This window comes from Daucus carota, chromosome 6 (assembly GCF_001625215.2).
Source record: "Daucus carota subsp. sativus chromosome 6, DH1 v3.0, whole genome shotgun sequence".
In the NCBI taxonomy this organism is placed as follows: Eukaryota; Viridiplantae; Streptophyta; class Magnoliopsida; order Apiales; family Apiaceae; genus Daucus; species Daucus carota.
Window position 1 is genome coordinate 16,099,735 of NC_030386.2, and position 11,256 is coordinate 16,110,990.

General features: G+C 41.8%; 1 protein-coding gene across 1 annotated transcript; it reads left to right on the plus strand.

Moving 5' to 3' along the window:
- Positions 1-4,491: 4,491 nt before the first annotated feature.
- LOC135147225 (uncharacterized) lies at positions 4,492-8,506 on the plus strand. Its single transcript, XM_064080095.1, has 3 exons — positions 4,492-5,314; positions 5,400-5,740; positions 5,837-8,506. The coding sequence occupies exons 1-3, from the start codon at positions 4,492-4,494 to the stop codon at positions 6,440-6,442; spliced, it is 1,770 nt and encodes a 589-aa protein (XP_063936165.1). The 3' UTR covers positions 6,443-8,506.
- Positions 8,507-11,256: the final 2,750 nt, after the last annotated feature.

Consider the following 11,256-nt stretch of genomic DNA (forward strand, 5'->3'; position numbering starts at 1 on the left):
GAACGAGTGTACGTTATAAGAGAAAGGAAAGATGGATCGACATGAGACCGAAGAATGTGGGCAGCACATTCATGCACACCTTGAAATTAAGATACAATTAAAGTGTTCAGTTTCATTTTATAACTAATTTTTATTGTAAAAAATAATTTCGAAGTTATTGTTATTGATTTCCAGTGTTTTAATATTAGGTTAACATGTGAAAATAGCAAGACAAATGGATATTAATGGATATTTTGCAGGGTTGACATGACTGAGAGGAGTTTGGAGAGGATGGACCTACAAATGCTAAACTAAAATATGTCATCTTCCGACAATTGACCACCATTATTTTGATACTGCACCATTGTTTTCTTGTTTATCTTTTGGACAACTTTCTGTGCGACTCTGACCAATCCAGTATGGATGGCCTAGTTAAGAATTTTGGTTTATATATGTTTGAACTTTTTTTTTGAATAAAATAAATAAATATGTAACCCTAATTTAATTTTTAAGTATAAATGTTGTTTTTTTGTAGAAAAATGTATAAATATTGCTGTCAAATTATCAACAAAACATAATTTTGGATAAAAATATTATTTTAATCGTTTGAGGTGATACATTTTGGTTAGTTTATATTTTGTTTTGTTTCAAACATAAAATCAAGAATTGACCTAATGTGAACTTAGTTGCATCTGATAAGATCCGACTTATGAAATATTGATTTAGTATTGAAAAATGTTATTTTAAGATTTTTTATTTTCATAGTTATATACTATTTGATGTTAGAGTATATTACAAATTATATACGTTTGCAAGCTATGTAACAACCGTGAAATTTACAAGTACGCCAAAACGCAGTTATTTAGTTTAAGTATGTTTTGAGTAAAAATTGACTATTTTCTCGAAATTAATAAAATTTATAATACGAACAGTGATAATTTAGCGTAGCTACGAGAATTTTAGAAAACATGTGGAGCTATATCGTGTGGGCCAGTCTTTTGATTTAGATATGTACGTCAACCCGGGAGCCTGCATTTATTCAAAAATAATAGTAGACGCGAATATTTATTTACCGACTCGTGAATAAATATTATATTTTAGCCGAGATAATTATTTTATCATTATTATTTTTTTTAAAATATGGGGATTGGCTAAAAAAAATAATATTAATAATTTATTTATTTATTTATTTTGGTGAGTTCTTATAATTTATTCAAATATTTAAATAATTATATTATTAGAACCGACATGAGAGTATTAGCAAATGAACGAGGCGGTTTTATTACTCCCGGAGCGTTACTTGGGGGACACCCATCGAAACTTCGAGACCAACAAAACTTGGTGCCCACGAATGTAAGCTTAAAAATTAAGCTATTTTCTTAATAAATTATGTGTTAAGTAATAATTAGCTATTAATTGTAATTAATATGTTAGTATAAAAACTCAACCAAAAGCTCTGTTTATTCGTTGGTTCACTCTATTGTTAAGAGAGAGAAAAGAGGGTATTAACAGAAGGAGATTTTGCAAGATTTCAAGTAAAAGATGCAAGCTTTTCGATTTCCATTTTAAAGGTAATTACATTCAAACTCATTCCATTAATACAGTATTTGAATATTCTTGATAAAAAGTAAATTTTTGTTCAGCTGTTGGGCCCTACTAGAATTTATTAATGGTGAACCCATGAGTTTGTCAAGACTACTTACGTATATCATTATGTATATGGCTGCAGGAGTCCAATCTATTCTCCAACTTATTAAACTAGGGTTCATATACCAATTTGGAGAATTAAATAAGTATAGTCTATTCAACTATTGATCTTGGTTGGTTGAAATTGGGTTGAGCAGATGTGGTGGAGGCTGAGTGAGGCAGAGGGAGAGAGAGGCGAGATGAGGGAGAAGGATGGAGCTGAAGGAGACAGGGGCAAAACATTAAATTAATAATTAAAAATAAAAATAGAAAGAAGAAGATTGGGGATTATTAAATATTGATTTGGAACAAGTATATTAAACTTATGTGAGAGGGGTAAGAACAATAACAATTTTTGGTTAAGAGGTATTAAATAAGTTTTATTAAAAATAACGATTGTGAGATAATAATTTGGAGATGTAGAGATAATCTCACGTTTGATTATTTGGTAAATATTCGTTGGTAAATAAATAAGTGGACAAGATTTATAAAACGGTATTTTAATAAATGAACAAATATTTAATTCGATGATAAATGTGCACAAATTATAAGTATGAATTATTAGATATAATGAATTTCATAGATTAGCGAGAATAGAAAAGAGGGAGAATATTGTTATAGAATAGAAAACAAAGGGGGTGAGCGATTCGTGCTTTGGACTGGTCTCGATGCGAGATGCCTACGTATCTTCTGCGTGGAGAAGAATCAAGTCCAAAACGTAGTTCTAGTTATGAGGGGTAGAGCCCTTTATATAGGCGCTTCGGAGTCAGAAGTGGGACGGAAGTACGATTCCGTGTATCAGACTTCTTATCAAAGTATGCCTTGAAGCAAGAGATAAGATAGAACTCTTATCCTCTTGTTGTTGACGTTTATCCGAACTTCTGAATATTTATCTGCTAGAATCAGATGTATTATAGAATTTGGACTTGTAACTGGACCTCTGACTGGGCCTCTATTAATTAATTACGAAATTAATTAATATCTAAGAGCCTCAGGCCCTACTTAACTGGGCTTTAGTGTTCTTGGGCTTTTAATATCTAATAATAATTAAATATTACTTCTGACCCATATCATTTGCCCCCCAACTTTCGACAAGTTTTGTAAAAACTTTTCAAAAGTTGCTGAGTCCTCATCGGCTTTCTGAGCTCCTGATTCATATATCATGCGAGAAAGCTAACTTCTGCAAATTCCCATCGTCCGAGGTCTGAAGTTCCATAAATAGCGCAAGGATCTCACCGATCTTGACTACTTTGAAACAATTCGGGTGATGATTCGAACTGACTGTACAGTAAAGATAGCTCTGTTTCGTATCCTTCGGGATCGTACTTCATTTTTGATTGGAGTATCGGAAGACATGGGTCTTTCTTTTGACTTTTCGAGTCGTTTTCATGACACTACGAGTCTTTTTATTGGTACAACAAGTATTCTTTTCAGATGTATGCTTGTAATGGTGCTCTCGAGCATTTCCATATTTTTCCCAGGGCTCAATTCAATTAAATTAGAATTTTTACGATTAAATTCCAATTTTCTAGAATTTTTCGAGCCTTTAAAGAATTTTCAAAATATTCTTTGAAATCAAAATCTCAATTTTGTGATTTTTCCTGAATTCTCAGGATTTTTCTCACATTTCTCCCAATTTTGGGGAATTTTTGAATATTTTTATAAAGAATAAAAATTCATCCCTCTCAAGGATATGCTTCCTTGGCGTGGGTACCCCCGCCAAGGAGGCATTCAAATAGCCACGCCTAGGAGACACGTCTCCTAGGCGTTGTTGAGTGTTCCATCATGCGTACAGCCTTCTTGGCGTGGCTATACCCGCCAAGGAGGCACCTTTAGTTGCCACGCCTAGGAGGCGTGCTCCCAGGCTCTCTTCAGAGTAAGATGTCTCCTAGGCGTGGGTACATACGCCAAGGAGACCTAATTTTATAACACGCCTAGGAGAAGTGCTCCCTAGGCGTGGTTGAATTCATGGTCTTCATAAGGTTTCGATTGATCTGCTTCCTTGGCGTGGGTAGCCCCGCCAAGGAGACATGTTGCTACACCACGCCTAGGAAATATGCTTCCTGGGCGTGGTTGACTTTAAGGCCTTCACAAGACTTCAATTGATATGCTTCCTTGGCGTGGGTAACCCCGCCAAGGAGACATGTTGCTACACCACGCCTAGGAAATATGCTTCCTGGGCGTGTTTGACTTTAAGGTCTTCACAAGGCTTCAATTGTTATGCTTCCTTGGCGTGGGTAACCCCGCCAAGGAGACATGTTGCTATTCATTTCGTAGGTAATTTATTTCCTTATAATTGTCTTAGGAGCATGTTACCGTTATAGGTTGTGGGCCTTAGTCTATAACCTGTCAGGCTTATATAGCTTATTTTCCTTTTAATTTTCCGAGTGTCTTTCAGAATTCTCGAGATCCTTCTAGAATAGGTTCGGATTTTCAAACTCATGGGCTTCCCGCCTGTGACGCGGCTCTGAGACCGGCCCAAAGCCCATTTTACCGGTTACAACCTGTTTGTTTTAGGGTTTACCGGCAAGTGAACGGGTTGAACTTTTTCTATATAAGTGTGACTTGAGATTTCATTTCTCATTTCACACAATAGTTTCCAAGCTTAAGAGCTAAAAATCCTCCCAAACTCTCTCAAAATCCTCTAGTTTTTCGGCGAGTTTTCAGGCGCATTTCCGGCCGTCTTCAAGTTTTCTCCAGATTCCGGCCGATATTTAAGTCTTTTTCCAGTTTCCGGGCGATCTTCAAAGATTTTCCCAGATTCCGATCAGTCTTCTTCTTTCTTCATCAATTTCTGGGTTTTTGGCATTTATCCTTTGAAGATCAATGGCGGATTCATCCTCTTCCCAGCAATCCCAACTTTCTCAGCCTCCCGTGGCTCGTTCTCGCGCTAACCGAGGTAAAAAATCCCTCGTCCATGCTAGCGTTTTTTCTCTTCGTGATCTTCTTTCTGAGTTTGGTCAAGCCTTTCCTAATTTACTTCATCTAGATGCTTATAAGTACCCTTCCCAGTATAAGCAAAAAGACGTAGATATTATGGCCAAACTTTTCGGAATCGAACATCCTTATAGGGCCGTGGCCCCAGGCCCAAATGACCGGGCTTGCTACCCAAAGCCCGGGGCAATTAGGATTTACAAAGAGACCTTCTATGCTGGGTTCAGATTGCCTCCCCCAATGTTTGTTTATAGACTTTTAGCTGAAGCCCGGGTATGTCCAACCCAACTCCAGCCCAATGGCTGGAGGTTCATAAATTGTTTTTTGGTCCAGTGTAGGAAGCACAACTTGGAGCCCAGTGTGGCAGTGTTTAGGTATCTTTTCAAATTTGTTAATGCCCCAAATGACGAAGGCTGGGTCAAAATCCAGTATCGAACATTGGGCCGTAGTATTTTCGTTTCAGATTCGGCCCCTGATTCCCTCCCAAATTGGAAGAAGCAGTGGTTTTATCTGTATATGGAGGGGGCCGACTGGGCCGACTATTTTTATTCAGACTTTAGTAGGGCCGAGGATGGGCCAATGAGGTCCCTCAAGTTAGGGGTTGAAGAAGAGGCGGCCATTAAGGTTTTAACGGCCGACAATCTTCACCATTGTTCGCTGTTAATCTCCGAGGCATCGCTTCAATTGCACGGGCTTAGCGATTTGGGCCCTGAGGGTATGCCCTTTTTATATTTTGCATGTATATTTTTTGTGTAATGGCATGGACTGGGCCTCTAACTTTTCATGATTTTTCTTTTCAGCCCAAGTTGCTTTGGGGAGCATTTTCCAGAAGCGGGAAAACGCCGCGCAGAAGGCCGTGCCAACTGAGGTTTCGCGCACCAAGCGGCCCAGGAAGGAAGGGGGAACTGGGCCCGTGGAGCGGGTTCCAGCTTTTTTATCTCCACGGTCCACCGCCGTTGAGGAGGACAACGGCCCTTATGTGGTCCAATGGGGCCTGTTAAACAAAGACACTATTGTGGGCGATTCCCGGGCCGCCGCAGAGTGGTCCAAGAACGTGGTCACCCCTCGGGACCGGGCCCATGTGGTCGAATCGTCCGAGGACCTTCAAATTGAACTCCTGGGGGCCCAGGCTGTGGCTACGGTAAGCCCAACTTTCGCATGCTTTCTTATTTCTAAGCCTTCTTTTACTTGGAAAATTTTCTTTATGTTTTCTTATCTGTATGTTTTTACTGTGCAGGTCAACACCTACCTCCAGGCCGCCGTCCACAATTTGAAGGCGGTTAGGGCTGAGAAGGCGATCGCGGAGCGCGATCGCGATCGTTACTTCGAAGCTTCGACTGCTAATTTTGAGCAATACCGAAAAGTGGAGGCGGAGCTCGTGGCCGAACAAGAAAAGGTCCGCACCCTGGAGGCGGAGTTGGCCAGGGTGAAGAGGGAGGCCATTGCTGACTACAAGGCGTCGAAGGAGTTTGAAGACCTTCTCGTTGCCGAGTACGACGCTAGTTTCCCCGAGACCTTCAAGTCTTGCTGGGAACGGATCGTTGAGGAACTTGGGACCCAAATCGAGGGGGTCACCTTGGAGCGCTTCCCCGTTCCGAAACTTCCAGGGGAGGAGGCATCTTCCCCTATGGAGGTCGAGAACCTCGGGGATTCGCACCCGGATGACTCTCAGGGTGAGGAGATCCCTTCCGAGGAACTCGCGATCGTGGATCCTAGCAAGGCTGCGGAGGATATCGGGTCGAAAACCCAAGAAGCCCAAGCCCAGGATGCCGTGGCCCAGGACGAGGAGGCCAAGGAGCAAGAGGAGGCCCAAGATGACCTGTTTGATGATGGGCTCCCCTAGACTAGGCCCTCTCTCAGCCCTGCGTGGCTTATTTTGTAATCAAATATTTATATTAACCCTTCGGGGTTAAAACTTTCTTTTATTTATCTAAGTTAACTTTTACTTTATGCTTTTTTCTGCTTTTCTGCATATCGTGCATTAAGTTTAGGATTTCGAACCTAACAGTAAAATATCCTTAACTTAGGATTAAAATTAAACTTGGGAGACCAAGTCTTAGAATAATCTTCTGATTTTTGTAATCACCCTGCAGGGTTTAACTCTTGCGAGTCAGTATATTATTTTATGAGCTTTCTATCCAAAGTGGTTCGTACTTAGGATTTCTAGCTTCAAGCGCGTAAGTTCAAACTTGAAACTCGTGGTTGTCACAGGTGGAAACATAAGTAAGAATAACTTGAATAAACAAGTTAGATAATCCTCAGGACTTTATTAATATCATAGTAAAAGAGATAAACTACTTTCGGAAACCAACTACATGGCAGTGGTCAACATGACCTTATTCTTGTGGTAACTACTAACTTCTACTATCATAGGATAAGCATTAAATATAATACATCTTCAAGTTGGTCGCATGCCAACTTCTGGGGACTTCAACTCCTTCCAAGGTTTGAAGCTTGTATGAGCCATGGCCTGTGACAGTCTTAATTTGGTAGGGGCCTTCCCAATTTGGAGCCATCTTGCCTTTGGGACCTACCCCAGAAGCTTCAATTTTTCTAAGTACCAGATCTCCATCCCGGAAGTATCGCTCCTTAACCCGTAGGTTATAGTAATAGGAAGCTCGTTTCTGGTTTTCCACAATCTTAGCATGAGCTTCGTCACGAATCTCATCAATCATATCAAGCGCAAGTCTCATACCTTCTTCGTTGGCTTCTGGCTCATACTGCTGGACCCTGGAGGATGTATGAGTGATTTCAAGTGGCACCACTGCTTCGGCTCCATAAGCCAGCTGAAAGGGGGTTGCCCCAGTTGAAACCTTACAAGTTGTTCGATACGCCCATAATATAGGGAGTACCTCATCGGCCCATGACCCCTGGGCTTTCTCAACTCTTTTCTTCAGTCCATCAAGGATTATCCTATTGGCCACCTCAGCTTGTCCATTAGCTTGAGGATGGGCAACTGAAGTGAAGCGCAACTCAATCGAGTAATCCTCACAATAACTTCTAAACTCAGTATTATTAAACTGAGTCCCATTGTCTGTAACCATGACTCGAGGTATTCCGTACCTGCAGATAATGTTTTCCCACACAAATTGCGCAACTTGCTTGGTGGTTATCTTGGCCAACGGCTTGGCTTCAATCCACTTAGTGAAATAATCGATCGCAACCAATAGAAACTTTCTCTGCGCGCTAGCAAGTGGAAACGGTCCAAGGATATCCATCCCCCACATTGCAAAGGGGATAGGAGTATTGACAGACGTTAGCATCTCAGGTGGCTGTCGTACAACGGGTGCAAACCTTTGACAACGATCACACCTTTTCACATAGTCTTGAGCGTGCTTTAGCATATCTGGCCAATAGAATCCAAGGCGGGTTACTTTATGAGCTAATGCTCTTCCACCGAGGTGTTGGCCACATACCCCTTCATGAACTTCTCTAAGGGCTTCTCGAGCCTCATCCGGCCTCAAACATCTCAAATAAGGGATCACAAATGATTTTCTATATAAGACCCCCTCAATGAGTACATACTTAAGGGCCCTTACCTGTAACTTTCGTGCTTCATCAGCATTAGGCGGCAGATGACCACTTTGTAAATATAACTTAATCTCATCCATCCAAGTGGACCCTGTGTCAATGGGAGCAACTAACTTTGCTTCAATGCTAGGGGTTCTTAAAACCTGATAATAAACACTTCCTGAGCATACCTCATCATCGGAGGATGCAAATTGCGATAAGGCATCAGCCTTGGTGTTCTCCTCCCTTGGCACATATTCTACCAAGCATTCTTCGAATAGTGCCATCTGGGTCTTTACAATCCTTAGATATTTCAGCATAGTCTCCTCACGGGCTTCAAACTCACCATTCACTTGGAAGACTACAAGCTTTGAGTCACCACAGACCTTCAAATTCTTTACCCTCAAGGTTCTGGCTAGGCCAAGCCCAGCTATCAATGCCTCATACTCTGCCTCATTATTAGTGGTTGGAAAGTCTAGCTTAATAGCATATTCCACAGTAAAGCCATCAGGGCTTTGGAGCACAAGTCCTGCACCACTACCTTTTGTTTTTGAAGCTCCGTCAAAAAATAGTAGCCAATATTCTTTAGGTTTTTCTTCCTTAGTAGGTTCTTCTACCTTGTCTCCTTGCCCCCCGACTTCCTGGTTGCTAATGGTGCATTCGACTAGGAAGTCAGCTAAGACCTGAGCTTTAATCGCCGTTCGAGGTTTGTATCGGATATCAAATTCTCCGAGCTCAATGGCCCACTTGATCAATCTTCCACTAGCCTTAGGGCTGTGTATAACATTCCGGAGAGGTTGGTCTGTCAGGACTTCTATCTTATGAGACTGAAAGTAAGGTCTTAACTTTCTCGAGGCCGTAATCATGGCCAAAGCAAACTTTTCGATCACTGAGTAGTTGAGCTCCGCTCCATGCAGAACCTTGCTCACATAGTATACTGGTTTCTGGACTTTGGATTCCTCCCGAACCAAGACGGCACTTAGCGCTTGTTCCGAGACAGCTAAGTATACATATAGGGTTTCACCATTAATGGGTTTCGATAGAAGAGGTGGCTCTGCCATGTACTTCTTCAGTTCCTCAAAAGCTACCTGGCTCTCTTCTGTCCACTCGAAATTCTTAACTTTTTTCAAGGCTTTGAAGAAAGGTAAGCACTTGTCTCCTGACTTGGATACAAACCTTCCCAAAGCTGCAATTCTTCCTGTCAGTTTCTGAACATCCCTTATACTTTTTGGGGGTTCCATATCTAGGATAGCTTTTATCTTGTCGGGGTTGGCTTCAATACCACGCTTTGAGACCATTAAACCCAGGAACTTCCCAGAACCGACCCCAAAGGCACACTTAGCTGGGTTTAACATCATTTTATGCGTCCTCAGGACTTCAAAGGCCTCTCTAAGGTGTTCAAGGTGATCCGCTTTGTTCAAGCTTTTCACCAACATATCGTCTACATATACCTCCATAGTCTTTCCAATTAGATGTTTAAACATCTTGTTTGCAAGGCGTTGGTATGTTGCTCCTGCATTCTTAAGTCCAAAGGCCATGACCAAATAACAAAATACACCAAAGTCAGTGATAAACGATACCTTGGGTACATCGTCTTTGTCCATCCGGATCTGATTATATCCACTGAAGCCATCCATGAAGCTCAGCATCTCATGGCCAGCGGTGGCATCTATTAATGTGTCTATCCTCGGAAGAGGGAAACAATCCTTGGGACAAGCATCATTCAGATCGGTGAAGTCTACGCACATTCTCCACTTTCCATTGGCCTTCTTGACCATAACAGGGTTGGCCAACCATTCTGGAAATTGTATTTCTTCGATAAAACCCGCTTCCAACAACTTATCGACCTCCTGTTTAATGGCTTCTTGCCTTTCAGGGGCGAAGTTCCTTTTCTTCTGCTTAATAGGTTTCCTCGCGGGGTTTACATTCAACTTATGAGTCATGAATGAGGGATCGATGCCTGGCATATCAGCCGCTGTCCAAGCGAAAACATCACGGTTGTTCCTCAAGAACCTCACAAGCTCTTGTTTCAAACTTTCCTGGAGCAATGCTCCAACATAAGTGACCTTTTCGGGTTCTTCTGTATACAATTGGATTGGAACCAAATCTTCGGCAGGCTTGCCTCTCCTTTCCTCTTCTTCTCGGACATCAAGGTCCTCTATAGGTAATACTTGCCCCCCGGCTCCTCCAGATCTTAATGCCCCAATATAACAGCTTCGGGCCATTTTCTGATCTCCTAATTCTTCTCCAATTCCGTTCCTAGTCGGGAATTTAATCTTCATGTGGTAAGTGGACGGGATTGCCTTAAAAGCGTGTATCCCGGTCCTTCCAAGGATGGCATTATAGGTAGACGAAGCTTTAACAACCAAGAAATTTATCATGCATGTGGCTTGTCTAGGTTCGGTACCCATAGTTACAGGGAGTTGGATCATGCCTTCAATCTTGGTTTCCACATTGTTGAAGCCATATATAGGCATATCCGAGGGTGTAAGTTGATTATCGGAGTATCCCATCTTTTCATAGGCATCATAGAACAAAATATCCACCGAGGCTCCATTATCAATGAGCACTCTCTTTACGGACGAGTTGCCAATCACTGGTGTAACTACTAAGGGGTCATCATGGGGGAATTTTACCTTCTCGAGGTCGACGTTATCGAATGCCATTGCATAGTCAATTTTTGCCCGCTTCGGGGGTTCTCCAACTATACTCATTACTTCCCTCGCATAAGCTTTCCGCGAATTACTTGAAGTACCAGCGGCTGTAGGTCCTCCGGAGATTACATTAATAACAGGCCCTCGAGGCTGTGTTCTTTTGTCATCAGTGTCTCTCCCACGATTATCACTGTCTCGATGATTCTTGTCTCCATCCTTGGTAAATTTGGATAACTTGCCTCTTCGGATCAAGAACTCAATTTCATCCTTTAACTGCCGGCAATCATCGGTCTTATGTCCTGTGTCTTTGTGGAATCGACAATATAAATCTTTGTTACGTTTCTCCGGATCGGTCCTTATTGGCTTCGGCCATCTAACACTTTCATCCTTCTCAATTTCCAACAGGATTTGACTCCTCGGGGCGTTAAGCCTGGCATACTCAGTAAACCTCGGCCCCAGCTTCTTTTTAGCGGGCGATTTTTCCTCATCTTCC